This window comes from Heptranchias perlo, chromosome 1, assembly GCF_035084215.1.
Source record: "Heptranchias perlo isolate sHepPer1 chromosome 1, sHepPer1.hap1, whole genome shotgun sequence".
Lineage (NCBI taxonomy): Eukaryota > Metazoa > Chordata > Chondrichthyes > Hexanchiformes > Hexanchidae > Heptranchias > Heptranchias perlo.
Window position 1 is genome coordinate 31,665,816 of NC_090325.1, and position 19,785 is coordinate 31,685,600.

General features: G+C 40.5%; 1 protein-coding gene across 3 annotated transcripts in view; it reads right to left on the reverse strand.

Moving 5' to 3' along the window:
* dym (dymeclin) overlaps window positions 1-19,785 on the reverse strand; it is a 412,070-nt gene that overhangs the window by 134,802 nt on the left and 257,483 nt on the right. For all 3 annotated transcript variants that reach the window (XM_067983422.1, XM_067983431.1, XM_067983440.1), the window contains exon 14: window positions 9,219-9,324. In XM_067983422.1, the coding sequence (XP_067839523.1) occupies window positions 9,219-9,324 (106 nt within the window). The remainder of the gene's footprint in view (window positions 1-9,218; window positions 9,325-19,785) is intronic.

Consider the following 19,785-nt stretch of genomic DNA (forward strand, 5'->3'; position numbering starts at 1 on the left):
GGTTTAATTAAAATTGAAATTTTCCAATTTTTATGTTTAAGGTGAGTGCACCATGTCAGCATGAGCGTTCCCAGCAGAGGTGAAATGTAGAATAAAACTCCCTCTACTCTGCTCCAATAGTGTGCCTTGACCCCCTACCTCAGAACAGCTCCCTGCAGTGCACCTGTGTGACATTTCCATCCCCTACCCCAGCGATCCTTGTGCTCTGAGTGAAACTACCAATTTTAGCTAAATCAATGCTAATTAGGGACAGATTTGTATTCACAGGCTGCTAAAACGTATTTCATGTAGAACACTTACAGCCAACAGAGACAGGAGACTTTCTTTCAATCAGTCTGGGCTGGAATCATACCCAAGTGCTAAAGGTGAGAGGCCAATGTCTAATTCACTGCACCATCCAGTCCCTGAACTTTTGAGCCCAAGGTGATAAGTCAGTGCTGGAGAATAGGACACTTCTCCAATTTTGCATCCAATAGCAGCCGTAAGCACTTGCAGGTCATATATACAGCACCCTATTATGAGACAAGAATGTACTTTCAGTCCTCAATTTTTACCAGTTCCCCAGCTGTAGACTCATAATGTGTGTCAGCTCATGGTTCAGTGGTAGCACTCTCTCTTCTGGGTCAGAAGGTTGTGGGTTCAAGTCCCACTCCAGGCACTTGAAAACATAATCCAGGCTCACACTCCAGTGCAGCACTGCACTGTTGAAGTTGTGTCTTTTGGACGAGACATTAAACCGAGGCCCCGTCTGCCCTCTCAGGTGGAAGTAAACAAATCCCACAACACCATTACGAAAGCGACCAGTTGAGTTCTCCCCGGTGTCCTGGCCAATATTTATCCCTCAACCACCATCACTAAAACCGATTACCTGGTCATTATCACATTACTGTGTGCAAATTGGCTGCCACATTTCCTACATTCAAACAGTGACTGCACTTCAAAAGTACTTAATTGGCTGTAAAGCACTTTGGGACTTTTTGGTTGTGAAAGGCGCTGTATAAATGCAAGTCTTCTTTTCTTTTTCTTTGCTTTACCTCAACAATGTGGCTTAACCTCAACCTCAAGAGAGTACTTTTTGCTGCACTATTGCAACACTTTTGTTTCTCAAACTAGTGATTCTTATGACCTTAGTGAACATGCCAAATAATGGGCAGTTGTATTATGGACTCACCCAAACCAGAAGTCAGGTTGAGACTGGTCCAAACTAAATTCGCTTACAGGTGTCAGATAGAGGAGTCCAGACTACATTTACCACAGGTGAAAAGGAATCATTCACCCAGTCCCCTCCTAATAAAACAATTTCAGTTGGTAAGTCAGAACTTAAATGCTGAAGACTGCAGGAACATTTATTGATCAAAATGAGCATTACAATTTTTTTTGCTTTCATTTGACATGACAATTGAGAAACACTCATTTTTATATGTTTCAAATTCTACTTTAGGAATTTGCAGAAATTAGTTTTGCAAGTTTTACATAAATGAACAGATGCTTATTTTGAAAACTGAGCAAATAGTCCAAAACTAAGGACGCAAACACGTAATGAGATAGTGTCACCATTTATAACTTCACACTTTCCTGTATGTCTATCTGTGAAAGAAACCCATTGTTCAAAAAGAGGAACTCACCCACAAAACTGGATTAACGTATGATAAAACTCAATCCTTGGTCTGTGCTGAGCTAGCTGATTTCAGCCAAAGTGGCAGGAGGGGCAACACGATTAGTCATACTGTCTCTGGACGAGGGGGAGAGGGAAGGCAATTAGCTAAGCCACGTGATTATCATCCAGTGGCCCCTACTGAAAAGCGTTCACATGCGGCTGGACGTTGAGCGAGGACAGAATTGTTTGCGATGCCTACCCTCCATAAATATTCAATGCCTATGGTTAACTCCATGTTTTTGGATGCATGCAAGCGCATAGGCAAGTATGCTGCTTTGTAACAGGATTCTGGTCTCATGAGAGCAAGAAACTTTTGTTGGAGGAGAGGAAGTCACTTGTGATGTTTGGTTAGAAGTCAATTTCCCCTTTTTAAGCTATTTAATACAAAAAAAACCAAATGAATGGCTGAACAATACTGTATAAATTCTATCACGCTCTTGTATTTTGCAGCACAGGGAATAAAGGGAACATAAGAAATAGGAGCAGGAGTAGGCCATACAGCCCCTCGAGCCTGCTCTGCCATTCAATAAGATATGGCTGATCTACGACTTCAACTCCACTTTCCCGCCCGATCCTCATATCCCTTGATTCCCCTAGAGTCCAAAAATCTATCTATCTCAGTCTTGAATATATTCAATGACTGAGCATCCACAGCCCTCTAGGGTAGAGAATTCCAAAGATTCACCACCATCTGAGTGAAGAAATTCCTCCTCATCCCAGTCCTAAATCGACCACCCTGTATCCTGTGACTATGCCCCCTAGTTCTAGACTCTCCAGCCAGGGGAAACAACCTCTCAGCATCTACCCTGTGAAGCCCTCTCAGAATTTAAAATGTTTCAATGAGTATGACAAACACTGCTGATCCCTTTTATTTTAAAAAGTTCATTTCTTTTTTGGATTGGCTATAATTACATCCACAAACTACAGCATTTTATGTGACTGAACAAAAGCACTCATGGGATAAAATGAAAAGCTACCTAATTGCATACTAATTCAGTGACTGTAACCGAAAGGCATAATAAACAAAAACAATGACTATAATTTTCTGAACCTAGTATTAAAATATTTGGCCTTGAGTTATAGAAATAACCTCTAGAGCTCAATAAACAGTTACTACTCTCCCCATTATTTCAGGTGTGGGGAAATACTGCAGTCTTTCTTTTTAAAAAAAATCTAGAGAATACCATAGGTATTACTGGGCGGTGGCACTCCCTCCCATGGCTTAGTGGATAAATGTCCTGTGTGGTGTGGTGTGGTGTGGTGGTAAATTATGCAGACCATGAAATTGCAGGTTCAATTCTTTGTCTGTGCTGAGTCAGCTGACCTCAGCCAGGGCAAGGGTTGATATCTACAATTGGCCTCAGTACCTGTAAACTACGGAAGGGTCAAAATTAGCCAGGGTTTCCGAATGTAACGATTACCAAATGGTACTTGCTGGTAGTACAGCTATGTAAATGTTGGACGAGGACAAGAATGACACGGCTGCGATGCCCTCTACAGTTGAACAGTCTTCCAATCCTTAAGTGGAGAGCTCACACATGAAGAATGGACATTCAGGCAAATATTGCATCTACCGATGTAACTGTTATTTAGGCAGGAGCCGGAGGCGAGAAAATTGAGAAACACAACTATACAGCTTGCCTGCACAGGTGAGCAGACAGTTGTGAGCCCACATGCAGCCACTCATTATTGTCGGCAGCGCTTTGCCTCTGGCCACATTGGGAAAAAACATTTTGCCACCAGCAAATAGAATATAAATCAGCATTAATTTTACTGATACAAATATGTTGAAACCACATGTATGCAATGTGCTTATATACAAATCCTGTGTGCATAAGCTTTATGAATTCCCAAATCAAATTGCATCACTTGCAATATAAAGTGGTAGAGTTTCCGCTTTGGGCGCAATCGGGAAATTGGGTGCAAATTGCACTGGTTAGGTTACAGTTCAAGTTTCCGCTAAAATATATTTGCATAATCACAAACATAAAATCATCCAAGAACCAGCGCAATTGGGCAACGTAATAGAACGTAAACGTTTATTTCTTTTCCTTTGCATTAAAAAATATTAACTGATGTATTTAAGACCGGTAACCTGGCACAGTATTATTAATACAGCTGAAAATAGGCTCATCACAAAAAATAAGCATTTTTAATAAGAGTGCCTAGTCTTCCAGCTGTCAGTAACCTGATTTTAAATCACTGAAAATGACAAAAAAACTATACTGAACCATTTACTACTTTCACTGGTGTACACTAGTCAGTTTCTTAGTAAATTATAGTCAGTTTCTTAGTAAATTAAATATTTTTTAATATGTAAAAACTTTTAAAACGTGCCTACTAGTGCCTGTGCACCTAAGAAATCGAGCTCAATTTGAAAACTCTCCTCGAACGGCCACAATCGGCGGAAACTCGCTATCTTCATTATTTAGATCTGGGGGTGTGGCCAGTTTTGTGGGCAGGGCCGGCTTCGGGCGCAGTGATTTTTAAACCAGTGTAAAAGATCGCAGAAACTCAAGCGTGAGTTTTGGGCGTAACTCACTTACATTTAACTTTACACCAGTTCACTGGTTCGGCAAATTGCGCCCGGATTGGTTTGATATAACTAGCGCAAATAAGCGGAAACTCTAAGCCAATCTTTCTAATTGGCATGAGAGTAAACAGCTTGCCCTCTGTTACTCTGCTCAGACTGCTCTTTGCTAAATTCAGCTTCCAGGACACACAGTTGCTTCTCACCTGTGAAAAGAGGCAGGACACCATCCACAGTGAGAGTGAAAAAGCCCCAGTAAAACTAAGGTGTCACTAAACAGGGTTTTCTCAAATCAATGTTGGGTGGCCCCACCTCCCAATAATTTTCTCTTACTTCTTCTCACTGGACAGTAAGAGGGAGGTAGAACAGTGATGAATCTCTGCTGTGGCCACTAACAGTCAAAATAAGTAGTGATCAAACTGCAGTGTTATGTTCAGACCACACCTTGAGTACTGTGTCCAGTTCTGGTTGCCGAGAAACAAGGGTGGAGGCAGTGCAGAAAAGAGCTATGATATTGGTCCCAAGTGTCAGGGTATGAGTTATGAGGAAAGTCCGGAGACTCCTGGGCTTTTCAGCCTGGAAAAAAGGCACATGGGAAGTGATCTTATAGAGATAGAAAATGTTAAATGGTATAGAAAAGGTAAACCTGTAATACTAATTTAAATTAAATGGTGGGAGTAGGAAAAGGGGACGTAGGTTCAATCCACTAAAAGTTAACTTTATAGGAACATAGGAACAGGTGTAGGCCATTTAGCCCCTTGAGCCTGTTCCACCATTCGATGAGATCATGGCTGATCTGTGACCTAACTCCATATACCTGCCGTAGCCCCATATCCCTTAATATCTTTGGTTAACAAAAATCTATCAATCTCAAATTTAAAATTAACAATTGAGCTAGCATCAACTGCCGTTTGTGCAAGAGTCTGATTACAGGAAATTCTTGACCATGCTGAGAGTGACACCAAGTGGAATGGACTTCCAGGCAGAGTGGTGGAGGCAAAAACATTGGAAACATTTGAGAAACAATTAAATGTAGCAATAGGGGAGCATAGGATGGATCAGTTAGGATGGGCCTAATGGCCTTCCTCATCCATAAGTAACTTTTGACATGGATAATAGGGCAGTCTTGGGAAAACAGCAAGAGTTCCCATTTGCATCTAGCCTTTTGCTTGGCAAACACATAAGCATGTACATTGCTCTAACTGTATTGTGATTTGAAAGTTTCTCACTTTGTGTATGACTACTTCTGTGTCTACTAAACATTTACTAACACTCAGTAAAGATGGAGGAGGGGAAGCAACATATGTGCGATTTCCAGAGGGTAAATATACAGATAACATTGGGCCATAATTTACTGTAGCAGGGCATCTAATGGCGTTAGTTAGACTTGCCCTTGGACATTTAGGTTTTTAAAATTTGTGTGGCAAGTTGCTGAAAGTGCGAGGTGATAACGTCGCAGTGAGGGAAACTGGGCATCTGGGATCTGTGTGAACAGGACAAGCAACTGTGCATCTCCTTAACCAATTAGGTTGAAGGATTGTGAAATTAACAACGCAAGGACTGAGAAGAGAGAATTCACTAGAAAAGGGAATAGTACCAGAGGACTGTCAGACAGCTAATGTTATTCCTATATTTAAAAGGGAGGTAGAATAAGTCCAGGGAACTATAGACCAGTTAGTTTAACGTCGGTGGTAGGAAAGATAATGGAATCTTTACTCAAAGATGTAATAGAAAGACATCTAGAGAACAAAAATATAATAAACAGACAGCATGGATTTCAGAAGGGAAAGTCATGCTTGACCGACCTTATTGAATTCTTTGAAGAAGTAACAGAAAGAGTAAATACGGGTCATGCGGTAGATGTAATATATTTGGATTTTTCAAAAGGCCTTCGATAAGGTACCACATTGTAGACTCATGGCTAAGGTCAGAGCATGTGGAATCAGGGGATAGGTAGCAGAATGGATAGCAAATTAGGTACAAAACACAAGAGAGTAGGGATTAAGGGTAGCTACTTAGACTGGCAAAAGGTAGGAAGTGGTGTTCCACAGGGATTGGTGCTGGGACCACTGTTGTTCACAATTTACATTAACGATTTGGATTTAGGAATCAGAAGTACAATTTCAAAATTTGCGGATGACATCAATTTGGGGGGGGGGGGGTGGGGGGGGGTGTAGTTAATACAAAGGAAGAATGCATCAAAATGCAAGAGGACATTAATAAACTTGCAGAATGGGTGTGTAATTGGCAAATGAATTTCAATATAGATAAGTGTGAGGTGGTACATTTTGGTGGGAAGAATAAGGAGGCCACATACTCCTTGGAAAATAAGAGTCTAAATGAGGTACAGATACACAAATCACTAAAAGTAGTGACGCAGGTTAATAAGGCCATAAAAAAGGCAAATCAAGCACTAAGGTTCATTTCTATTGGGATATAATTGAAAAGCAAAGAAGTTATGTTAAATTTGTATTGAACATTAGTTAGACCACACTTGGGAGTATTGTGCACAGCTCTGGTATCCATATTATAGAAAGGATATAGAGGCATTGGAGAGGGTGCAAAAAAGATTTACAACATGATACCAGAACTGAGAGGATATCCTTCTCAGGAAAGACTGAACAGGCTGGGACTCTTCTCTAGAAAAGAGAAGGCTGAGGGGTGACCTGATAGAGGTCTTTAAGATAATGATAGGGTAGACGTAGAGAAAATGTTTCCACTTGTGGGGGAATCCAAAATTAGAGGTCATAAATATAAAATAGTCGCTAATAAATCTAATAGGGAATTCAGGAGAAACTTCTTTACCCAAAGAGTGGTAAGAATGTGGAATGCGCTACCACAAGGAGCAGTTGAGGCAAATAACAGATACATTTAAGGGGAAACTAGATAAGAACACGAGGGAGAAAGGAATAGGATATCTTGATAGGGTTAGATGAAGTAGGGAGGAAGGAGGCTTGTGTGGAGCATAAATGCTGGCATAGACCAGTTGGGGGAATGGCCTGTTTCTGTGCTGTAGTTTAGATGTGTCTCGATGTAAAAAGGAAGTGTAAATTAGAGTTGGTGAATTCAATGTCAAATCATAGAATTACACAGAATGTACAGCACAGAAACAGGCCATTCGGCCTAACAGGTTCATGCCAGTTTTTATGCTCTACAGGAGCCTCCTCCCTCTCTACTTCATCTAACCCTATCAGCATATCCTTCTAGTCCTTTCTCCCACGTGTGTTTATCTAGCTTCCCCTTAAATACATCTATGCTAGTTGCCCCAACTACTCCTTGTGGTAGCGAGTTCCACATTCTAACCAATCTCTGGGTAAAGAAGTTTCTCCTGAATTCCCTATTGGATTTATTAGTGAGTATCTTATATTTATGGCCCCTTGTTTTGGTTTCTCCTGCAAGTGAAAACATCTCCTCTATGTCTACCCTATCAAACCTTTCATAATCTTAAAGACTTCTATTAAGTCACCCCTCAGTCCTCTCTTTTCTAGAGAAAAGAGCCCCAGCTAGTTCAATCTTTCCTGATAGGTATAACCTCTCGGTTCTGGTGTCATCCTAGTAAATCTTTTTTGCACCTACTCTGGTGCCTCTATATCCTTTTCATAATAGCTGTTCACAGTTCTCCAAGTGTGGTCTAACTAAGGCACATAAAAAGAAATAAAGAGAGGGAAAGAAAGATTGGGTTAAGAGAGAGAGGGAAAAAAAAGACAAAGTAAAAAAAATCTTTAATTTTAAATGTTCCATTTTTAAAATCTCCAACAATTAAAACCTGAAGGAATGAGACTCCACACTTGTAATAGTTAATTTTCAGTGCCAAAGAGGTTGACTGGCAGTAATTAACACTTATCACGTTGTTAAAAGGGTACAAAGACTGAAATGGACAAGGTTTAACTTTCTGCAACGAGTTTAGTTCACACCTACTGCGCAAATACAAGAACCTCACGTCATTCAATGCATTTCAATGGTGATGCAGACAGTGAGAAGCCGTTTTTGCGAAGCTATTTGCAGAGCGGCGCATCTCGGACAGCAACTTTTGGATTTTCGTGTTTAACCGCGCATCTGCCCTCGCCTGAAGTTGCTGTTGCATTCGCGTATAAATAATGGCGAGCATCATTAGCCTCACTGTTACTTTGACAGCAAATTCTGGCCCAATTATTCTTAACTGGCATGCTGCATGCGAGTTAGGAAGTCATGTGCAAGGTGCAAAGTCAGAAGACTTTTTAAAAAAAAATACAAAAGCAATAATTGAGTTGTGGAATAATTTACCAGAAAGGCTAATATAAATGGGCTGAAGAGCTAACCAGATGCATTTCTGAAGAGACAAGGGATTGAGGGATACTGTGAGATGGTGGATCGATGGGTTCATAACTGTTAAAAAGTTTGTTGGGCCTAAATGCCTGTTACCTAAAAATTCTTATGTTCTTGTGACACTCCAGTATGTCCTTTCCTATCTGTTAAGTAGAAAATGGTTACACAGGGCTGTACACAAGAGCCTGTAAATTAAAATATATAAAATAAAAAAATACAACTGCGTTCCAAGTACTGCCCCATGTGTTCAGTTCCCTTTTGCGCTCATTTGTTACTGCTACAGTAGTGTGGAGCAAAGTCCTACTAATCTGGCTTTTGATGCAATATCTAGTTTAATAAACCAACACAATTTTGTAACATCAGAAATACCACCAAATGCTGGAAATAAACTACAGATTGATCAGCATCTGAAAGTAAAATATGAGTTAACAATTCAGGTGCATGTCTAGGCAGTGCTGATGAAGGGTCTCAGCTGAATCATTACTCTATCTTTTTCAGATGCTGCTCCAGTGAGATTAGTTTTTATTTCAAGTTGTCAGGATTTGTATTTTTTTCTTTTTAACCCTGTAATATTAGAACAGTTTTCAGTGTCAATTCAACTTGTCTATCTGAAGTTCATTTGGTCCAGGTTGCTGCTGTTTAGCGTAAACAATTTCAATCTCATTACAGACGTGGCAACTTTGGGTTTTGTGAAATGCAAAAAATAGGTCAGTTTTGAAGACTTACGTAATCGGGTATTGTAGAATTCTCCTCTGCACCAACAGGACCCCTCAGTGACTGTGTGGCCTGTTCCAGAACTTTGTTGTGCTTTTTCGATAGTAAAGCAAACAGACTAAAAAATGACAAAAATAATAATGAAAAAAGGAGAACAATAATTAAAAGAAAATCTGCTACAGAAATTACATGGCAACGCATCTCATTTTCATTTCAATCTCTATTATTAACAATGTCAGCATTCAATCGGCAGACATTTAAACCACATTTGTAATGAGGAAGATATTTTAAATGAAAGGTTATTGTCCCCTACTTATTTTGGAAGTCTACCATTTAAAAACTAAGGCAGCTTTTTTAAAAAAAAATTTGGAAAGGCATTTGAGGGGTAAAATTTGTATGTATTTTTTCTAAACATATGTGCATTCAGTAACCCAAGTGCAGCCAACCTCAAGCCAAATTTCTAAGGCACACTGGAATTAGCTTCTTCTAAAGCTGCATTATCCCTTTTCCTGGGGATTACACAGACCTATACTGAATCTATAAAAAGTAAACGGCCCTTGTGCGTAATTATTTCCTTCTGATCCTAATTTTTTCCTAGTTATTTTCATTTTACCACACATGTAGGTCTATGGAACAGATTTTTCTTTTCCTTTTTAATTTGCAGTTATTTACTTACCACCCAGGAATTATTTTTGCATTACACAATATAGGTTGGAGGATGTCAAAAGCATCACCAATCTCTACTTAGTCAGTTAGCTTTCGTTCCCAAACACTAATGTGTAGTATAAATCAGATAAATCATATGACCACCTGACTGCTTAGTGGTCTTGGTACGCCTTGAGATGTTTTACTATGTTAAAAGCAGTATATAAATGCTTCTTGTTGTTGTTGGATAAATGCATTGCTCTGTAAAACATTTAACCATACAGATCAGGAAGGTCCTAGCTCCGGTTGTAGTTCTGCTAGCCCACTGTGGTTATCTGTGCCAAAAGTGCTGATCTCAGCTATGATGTGGAGATGCCGGTGATGGACTGGGGTTGACAATTGTAAACAATTTTACAACACCAAGTTATAGTCCAACGATTTTTATTTGAAATCTACAAGCTTTCGGAGGCTTCCTCCTTCCTCAGGTAATTGAATCGTTGGACTATAACTTGGTGTTGTAAAATTGTTTACAGATCTCAGCTATGACAATGCTATGGGTGCTACAACTGGCCTCCACACTGTAGGCAGGAAGAGAAAAATTGTCGAGATTCCCATTCCTGATTGCAAGTGTGCATATGGATGCTGGATTAGGACAGAGTTGGGCTTGCTGTGGTAAAATAGCCTTCCAATACTCATTGCCTGGGCTCTCAAAGAATGGGCACTTGGGCAAGGTGCTAAAGGACACTCGACTCCCAAGGAACCATGCCCCAGCAGGAGTTTGCGCCTTTAAAATTTAAAATTAGAGTGTAAAAAAATACAAGCACAGTCGGTTTTCCAAAATATGGATCAATTCATATTAGGAACTAAATAATCCAAGTTACTCTACATGGAGGTGAGAATGGGGCTGGCAATATTGGGAAAGAGTGTGTACAATTTCAAATTTGATACCTAATTGTTTACCCAATCACCACAAGACTGAGAAAGACAAGTTCTGGCCTGTGAATTAACACGCAAAACATATGAAAAAGGACAAGAAATGACCAACTGGTCCATCCAGCCTGTCCTGTCCAGGTATGGTCCAGCCTACGTGCACCATCAACCCAGCCCCAGTCACACAATCTCTTGGGATAGGCAAAAACAAAAGGCAATTTAGGACAAAGCTCTGGGAAATTCCCCTACAAGCCACAAGAAACTGCAGTAACTAATAACACTAGTCACAGCTTACTCCACCTGCCTTCTCTACCTTGACAGGACATTGGACAGAATCTACCAAGCCATCACTTGATCACCTCAACAGCTTGCAAACTGTCATCATTTGAGTTTGAATCTAATATAGAAAAAAGGAGTGTAGAGGTATCCTATGATACACAAAGAACATGAAAAAAAATGCACCCATCCATTCCAGTCCTTTCACAATTGGCAACAGTGGAGGGTTCATAGCAGTCACTAGAAAACTAATAAGCACTGGTCCAGTTCATGTAGCTGCCATTAGTACAATACATTGAACTAATAAGTGGAATTTACACCTATCTGATTTTGGTCCATACAGCCAATTTTTTGAACTAGCTGTCTAAAAAAGTGTGGAAAATGGCACTTTCACCATATTTTTAAAAAACAACTCACTTACTTATGTGTCTCATTATGTAGAGGCATTAATTAATAAAGTTATTAAGATTTGATAAGCTCAGTGCAGTACTGAGGGAGTGCTGCCTTATCACAGGTGTTATCTTTCAGATGAAACGTTAGACTAAGGGCCCTCTGCCCACTTAGGAGGCTGTAAAAGATCCCATGGCACTATTCGAAGCAATGTCCTGGCCAATATTTATCTCTCAACCATGACAACCAAAAACAGACTATCTGGTCATTTATCTCATTGCTGTTTGTGGGAACTTGCTGTGCGCCAACTGGCTGCCATGTTTGCCTATGTGAAAACAGTGACTATGCTTCAAAAGTACTTAATTGGCTGTGAAACACTTTGGGACATTCTGAGGACATCAAAGGTGCTATGTAAATTCAAGGTATTTCTTAAATTACGATGAGCAAAGTAAATTCAAGCAATAATTTCATCCTTGCTCTCTCCTCACCACAGTTTTGAATTTACCAAACTGTGGCAACCTTACTAACAAGGTTCAGCAGCTTTCCAGAAAAATCCCATGTAGACCAAAAAAATAGCAGCTCTGCTACTTTAAGAGTGTAAGGAGAACAGACATATTTGGCACTGGAAGAGTAAGTGATACTAAAAACCTCAACCCCACACATAGTAAAAGCTATTCTGTGCATAAAGTGAGTTACAGTTTCCTATTTGAAGTCACTTAGAATTTCCTCCTGTACTTTTCTTTCTTCCCTGTTGCACACCACTTCAGAAGGGGACGTATGACAAATACTTGTGTCTATGGAATTTGTCATGAATGACTATACTTTCCAGTATAATATATAATTTTAAAACACAAGAAACTTTTTTTTTGTTACTTAAACTACACAACTCTAATGGCCTCAGACCAAATAGTGAAATCCCTATATTATGATTCAATCCAAAAAATCACTACCACATAGCCTGAGTGCCATTATACTCTCCAAAGCAGGAATAGAGTTCACTTCTTTGTAGTGTTTGAGTTATCGCTATTGAACTAGCAAGCACTCTTCCTGTGCGACTGCAATCATCTGTCATTATCCTTCCTTATTTAAGGAAATTAAGGATAGTATTAGATCCAAAGAGGAGTCATATAAAGTTGCCAGAAAAAGTAGCAAGCCTGAGGATTGGGAGCAGTTTAGAATTCAGCAAAAAAGGACCAAGAGATTGATTAAGAGGGGAAAAGTAGAGTATGAGAGTAAACCTGCAAGCAACATAAAAGTGGACTGTAAAAGCTTCTACAAGTATGTAAAAAGAAAAAGATTAGTGAAGACAAATGTAGGTCCCTTACAGTCAGAAACGGGAGAATTTATAATGGGGAACAAGGAAATGGCAGAGCAATTAAACAAATACTTTGGTTCTGTCTTCACGGAACAGGACACAAATAGTTCCCTAGCATTTCTGGGAAGTTAAGGGTCCAGTAAGAAGGATGAATTAAAGGAAATTAGTATTAGTAAAAAAAGTGCTGGAGAAATTAATGGGACTGAAAGCGGATAAATCCCCAGGGCCTGATGATCTGCATCCCAGAGTACTAAAAGAGGTAGCCATGGAAATAGTGGATGCATTAGTTGTCATCTTCCAAAATTCTATAGATTATGGAACAGTTCCTGCAGATTGGAGGGTGGCAAATGTAACCCCACTATTTAAAAATGGAGGGAGAGAATACACAGGGAACTACAGACCGGTTAGCCTAACATCAGTAGTAGGGAAAATGCTAGAATCTATTATAAAGGATGTGATAACTTAGAAAATATCAACAGGGTAAGACAAAGTCAACATGGATTTACGAAAGGGAAATCATGTTTGACAAACCTACTGGAGTTTTTTTTGAGGATGAAACTGGTAGAATAGATAAAGGAGAACCAGTGGACGTGGTTTATTGGGATTTTCAGAAGGTCTTTGATAAAGTCCCTCATAAGAGGTTAGTAAGCAAAATTAAAGCACACAGGATAGGCGGTAATATATTGGCATGGATTGAAAATTGGTTAAGAGAGAGTAGGAATAAATGGGTCTTTTTCAGGGTGACAGGCAGTGACTAGTGGGGTACCGCAGGGAACAATGCTTGGGCCCCAGCTATTCACAATATATTTCAATGATTTGGATGAGGGAACCAAATGTAATATTTCCAAGTTTGCTGACGACACAAAACTAGGTGGGATTGTGAGTTGTGAGGAGGATGCAAAGAGGCTTCAAGCCAATTTAGACAAGTTGAGTGAGTGGGCAAATACATGGCAGATGCAGTATAATGTGGATAAATGTGAACTTATCCACTTCGGAAGGAAAAACTGAAAGGCAGAGTATTATTTAAATGGTGATAGATTGGGAAATGTTGATGTACAAAGGGACCTGGGTGTCCTTGTACTCCAGTCACTGAAAGCAAACATGCAGGTGCAGCAGGCAGTTAGGAAGGCAAATGGTATGTTGGCCTGCATTGCAAGAGGATATCTTACTGCAGTTATACAGGGCCTTGGTGAGACCACGCCCGGAGTATTGTGTGCAGTTTTGGTCTCCTTACCTAAGAAAGGATATATTTGCCATAGAGGGAGTGCAGCAAAGGATCTGATTCCTGGGATGGCAGACTGTCGTATGAGGAGAGATTGGGTCGACTTGGCCTGTATTCACTCGAGTTTAGAAGAATGAGAGGGGATCTCATTGAAACGTATAAAATTCTGACAGGGCTAGACAGATTGGATGCAGGGAGGATGTTTCCCCTGGCTGGGGGGCCCAGAACAAGGGGTCACAGTCTCAGGATATGGGGTAGGATATTTAGGACCGAGATGAGGAGAAATGTCTTTACTCAGAGGCTGGTGAACCTGTGGAATTCTCTACCACAGAAGGGTGGGGAGGCCAAGTCACAGAATATATTTAAGGAGGAGATAGATAGATTTCTAGACACAAAAGGCATCAAGGGGTATGGGGAGAGAGCAGGAATATGGTATTGAGAGAGAGGATCAGCCAAGATCATATTGAATGGCGGAGCAGGCTCGAACGGCCTACTCCTGCTCCTATTTTCTATGTTTCTATGTCCCCTCTGTTGACCATTCTATTCTCTTCTAAAAACTCCACCCCACAGTCCATTTCCATGGCACTGGGAGAACTGCCCTGTTGCTCTTTGAATAATGCAATGGAATGGTATCTTTTCTGTCCACCTGAGCAGGCAGACAGGGCCTCGGTTTAACGTGCCAAACAAAAGACAGTACCTCGACAATACAGCACTCCCTCGGTACTGCACTGACTGACTTTTTTTTTATTTGTTCATGGGATGTGGGCGTCAATTTATTGCCCATCCCTAATAATCAATCTAACATGATCTTTTGATTAAGCAGGAAGAGTGCTGCCACTGAGTAAAACTGACAGGGTAGGCACTAATTCTTGCTGAGGTAGTTTTTTATGGGAACTGGCAACCTTCCCAAGTGGCTAAATTGGTCTCAAATTCAAGACAGTGAGTGTTGGTAGGCTTTTTTCCAACAATGTACATCAATCTGATCCCAATTCTATCATTACCAAATGTCCAAAGATACAGTTTCTTACGTCCTCCAATGGCTCAGTTAGAAAGAAAGACTTGCATTCAAAAAGCACCTTTCATGACCTCAGGATGTCCCAAAGTGCTTTACAGCCAATGAAATACTTTTGAGGTGTAGTCACTGCTGTAATGTTGGAAACGTGGCAGCCAATATATGCACAGCAAGGTCCTACAAACAACGATGTCATAATGACCCGGTAATCTGTTTTTAGTGATGTTGGTTGAGGGATAAATATTGGCCAGGACACTGGAGAGAACTCTACTTTTCTTCAAAATAATGCCACGAGATCTTTTACGTCCATCTGAGAGGGCAGATGGGGCCTCGGTTTAATGTCTCATCTGAAATATTGGCCAGGACACCGGGGAGAATGCCCCTGCCCCTCTTCGAAATAGAACCATGGGATCTTTTATGTCCATCTGAGTGTTTAATGGTTTAACATCTCACCTGAAAGATGGTACCTCCAACAATGCAGCACCCCCTCAGTACTGCACTGGAGTATCAGCCTAGATTTTGTGCTCAAGTCTCTGGAGTGGGACTTGAACCCACACCCTTCTGGCTCAGAGCCGAGAGTGCTGCCATTGAGCCACGGCTGACATCTAATACAGACCTTGAAAGTCAATAATGAGTTAGTTGATCTCAAATGAAGTGGTATCCATGGGTTATTGAGAGGAAAATCAGCCAGGGTTTTTGCGCCTGAAGCTTATCTTGTGACACACTAGAAGGCTGCATGGCTGTGATGTTATGGTGGAGTAGCCTGATATTATTCACTGTCTAGGCTCACACATGAGGGATGGAAAGACCCACAGAGTGAGTGATGATTATTTATGGCTATTTTTTTCTGGTGCTGGATTGATTGAATTCAATTTCACAACTTGCCATGGGGGATTTGAACTCACTACCTCAAGGTTGCTGGGCTACCAGAACTCCTTTGGAGTAAACCACAGCAAAGAGTTAATGCCTGCGAGACAGAAGGGAATGAAGAAAACTGGTGAAAAAAAGGAATCGACACTTTGCAGCGAGGATCACCTGGCTGATTTGTTTTTCTCCTTCCCTAGCCCAGGGACACTACAACCCATTGCAACACAGGCCTCGATCAACTAATACAGCACAGGCCAGGAATCAACTGTAAGAACTTGCTGGGCTGTATAGTACTCTGGGCACTTACTAAAACCAATGGGGAGCAGTGGGAAAAGAGCATGAGGTATTGGAGACTTCTTTTTAAAAGCAATAGATTCGTAACAGCTAAATAACAAGGTCTCACCTCTGTGGTGGACAATAAATGAAATGTCAGATTAGTAATAAAAATAGCGCCCAGTGAATAAAAGCACAGAGGTTCCAGGTTTGATCCCCAGTCTGTGTTCAGTTAGTTGATCTCAGCCAGGACTACTATAATTTACATTAGTATCCCAGGCTAAGAAAGTGAAAAATTATCCAGGGTTTCCACTCCTCATAGGAACAGTAGTAGGCCATTTAGCCCCTCGAGCCTATTCCGCCATTCAATGAAATCACGATTGAACTGTGACCTAACTCTATATACCCACCATGGTCCCATATCCCTTAGTGCCTTTGGTTTCACAAAAATCTATCAATCTCAGATTTAAAATTAACAATTGAACTAGCATCAACTGCCGTTTGCAGGAGAGTTCCAAATTTCTACCACCCTTTTGCGTGTACCCATTGTTATTCAGTGACCCTCGCTGGAAAATATGCAAGTGCAAACATTGGATGACAATAGAATCAAGCACGGCTGTGATACCCTATAACCACTTGACATTCACTTGGGCAAGTCAGTGAATGGCTGCTTCAGTCCATGAAACTATAACCGAGCAGTAGTTAGCACCTTCAGGGAGAAATTTGGTGAGTAAACACATACAAAGGGTTAAACCTGATTTCTGCAAGTCAGAATAATGTTGTGAATATGTTAACACTGATGTATGAGTAAAACAGGAAACGGTATGTAATAGCACTACAATTTCAAACTTAACACACAATTTGAACTTAAAAAACACTAAAGATACAATGTGCTGGCACATGACCAATTAAGTGTCTGCTAAGTTTTCTTTGTGCAAAGTTTAAATGCTTTCTTAGAGCGTCTCAAAGACGAAAACAGCACTCAAGTATTGGCTGCAGACTAGTACTAATTAGGTAATGTATTTTGAAGGAAAACTATGGACACACAGAGATAAAGTTCATAACTTAACAATTTCAATTTAAATGCAAACTGAGTGGAATATACGTCCGGACATAGTAGGTACAGCGCAGAAGAACGCCATTCAGCCCACTGTGCCCGTGCCGGCTCCATTTAGTCCCATTCCCCTGCTCTTTCTCCACAGCCCTGTAATTTTTTTTCCCTTCAAGTATTTATCCAATTCCCTTTTGAAAGTTACTATTCAATTTGCTTCTATCAACCTTTCAGGCAATCCATTCCAGATCATTACAACTCACTGCGTTAAAAAAAATGTTTCCTCATGTCGCCTCTGGCTCTTTTGCCGATCACCTTAAATCTGTGTCCTCTAGTTACCGACCCTTTTGCCACTGGAAACAGTTTCTCCATACTCTGTCAAAACCGTTCATGATTTTGAACACCACTTTCAAATCTCCCCTTAACCTTCTCTGTTCTGAGGGGAACAACCCCAGCTTCTCCACATAAACTGAAGTCCCTCATACCTGGCACATTCTAGTAAATCTCTTCTGCACCTTCTCTAAGGCCTTGACATCCTTCCTAAAGTGTGGTGCCCAGAATTGAACACAATACTCCAGCTGAGGCCTAACCAGTGTTTTGTAAAGGTTTAGCATAACTTCCTTGCTTTTGTACTCTATGCCTCCAGTAAGAAAATCCAGGATCCCATATGCTTTTTTAACAGCCGCCTCAACTTCTCCTGCCACCTTCAAAAATACGTGTATGTGCACCCCCAGGTCTCTCTGTTCCTGCACCACCTTTATAATTCTACCATTTAGTTTATATTGCCTCTCTTCATTCTTCCTACCAAAATGCATCACTTCATATTTCTCTGCATTAAATTTCATCTGCCATGTATCTGCCTATTTCACCAGTCTGTCTATGTCCTCCTGAAGTCTGTTACTATCATCCGCCACATTGTTTACTACATTTCCAAGTTTCGTGCCATCTGCAAACTTTTAAATTATACCCTCTTTACCCAAGTCCAGGTCATTAATATATATTAGCCAATTTTGTATCCACGCTGCCACTGTCTCTTTAATTCCATCGGTTTTAATTTTGCTAACAAGTCTATTATGTGGTACTTTATCAAATGCCTTTTGAAAGTCCATATATACATCAACCTACCCATATCAACAATCTACATTACTTCATTAAAGAACTCAATCAAATTAGTCAAACACGATTTTCCTTTAACAAGTCCGTGCTGACTTTCATTTATTAGCCCATACTTTTGCAAGTGCCAATTTATTTTGTCCTGGATTACTGTCTCTAAAAGTTACCTCACCACCGACATTAGGCTGACTGGCCTGTAAATGCCGGGTTTATCCTTCTCCCCTTTTTTGAATAGAGGTGTAACATTTGCAATCATCCAGTCCTCCGACACCATCCCCATATCTAAGGAGCATTGGAAGATTGTGGCCAGAACCTGCACAATTTCCACCCTTACTTCCCTCAGTAACTTAGGATGCATCCCATCTGGACTGGGTTACTTTTCTACTTTGAGTACTGCCAATCTTTGAAGTACCTCCTCTTAATCTATTTTTATCCTAACCAATATCATTATTACCTCCTCCTTTACTGCTACAATGGCAGCATCCTCTTCTCTAGTGAAGATGGATGCAAAGTATTCATTTAGTGCCTCAGCCATGCCCTCTGTTCCCACAAGAACATCTCCTTTTTTGTCCCTAATCCTTCTCACACTTCCTTTGACTACCTTTTTACTCTTTATATGTTTATAAAAGATTTTTGGGTTCCCTTTTATGTTACTCACTAATCTATTCGCATACTCTCTCTTTGCCACTCTTATTCCCTTTTTTAGATCTCTGTTCTTTCTGTATTTAGCTTGGTTCTCTACTGTATTATGAACCTTACATTTGTCATAAACCTCCTTTATCTGTTTCATTTTAATTTCTATACCTTGTCATCCTCCAGTTAAGCATTTTCACATTTGATTGTTCCTTGTCCTTTTCCAGAACTATTCTAAACCTAATGATATTATGATCACTGTTCCCCAAATGCTCCCCCACTGAAACATGCTCCACCTGCCCCACTTCATTCCCTAGAACTAGATCCAGCACTGTTTCCTTCCTGGTTGGGCTGGAAACATGCTGTTCCAGAAAGTTCTCGAACACATTTAAGGAACTCCTCCCCCCTTTGCCTTTTACACTGTTACTGTCCCTGTCTATATTGGGATAATTGAAGTCCCCCATTATCACTACTCTTAGTTCTTGCATTTTCTGTGATTTTCCTGCAAATGTTCGCCTCTATCCCCTTCCCACTATTTGGTGACCTATAGTACACATCCAGTAGCGTAACAGCTCCTCTATTTTTCCTAAATTCTAACCAAATAGATTCAGTCTTTGACTCCAAAACTACATCATCCCTTTCCAGTGCTATAATAGTTTATTTGATCAAGACTGCCACCCGCTTCTCCTTTCTTTTCTTCCCTATCTTTCCTGAATACCTTGTAGCCAGGAATATTAAGTACCCAATCCTCCCTTTCTTTGAGCCAGGTCTCTGTTATTGCTACTATATCATAGTCCCATGTGGCGACTTGAGCCTGCAGCTCATCAACCTTATTTACCACGCTACGTGCAT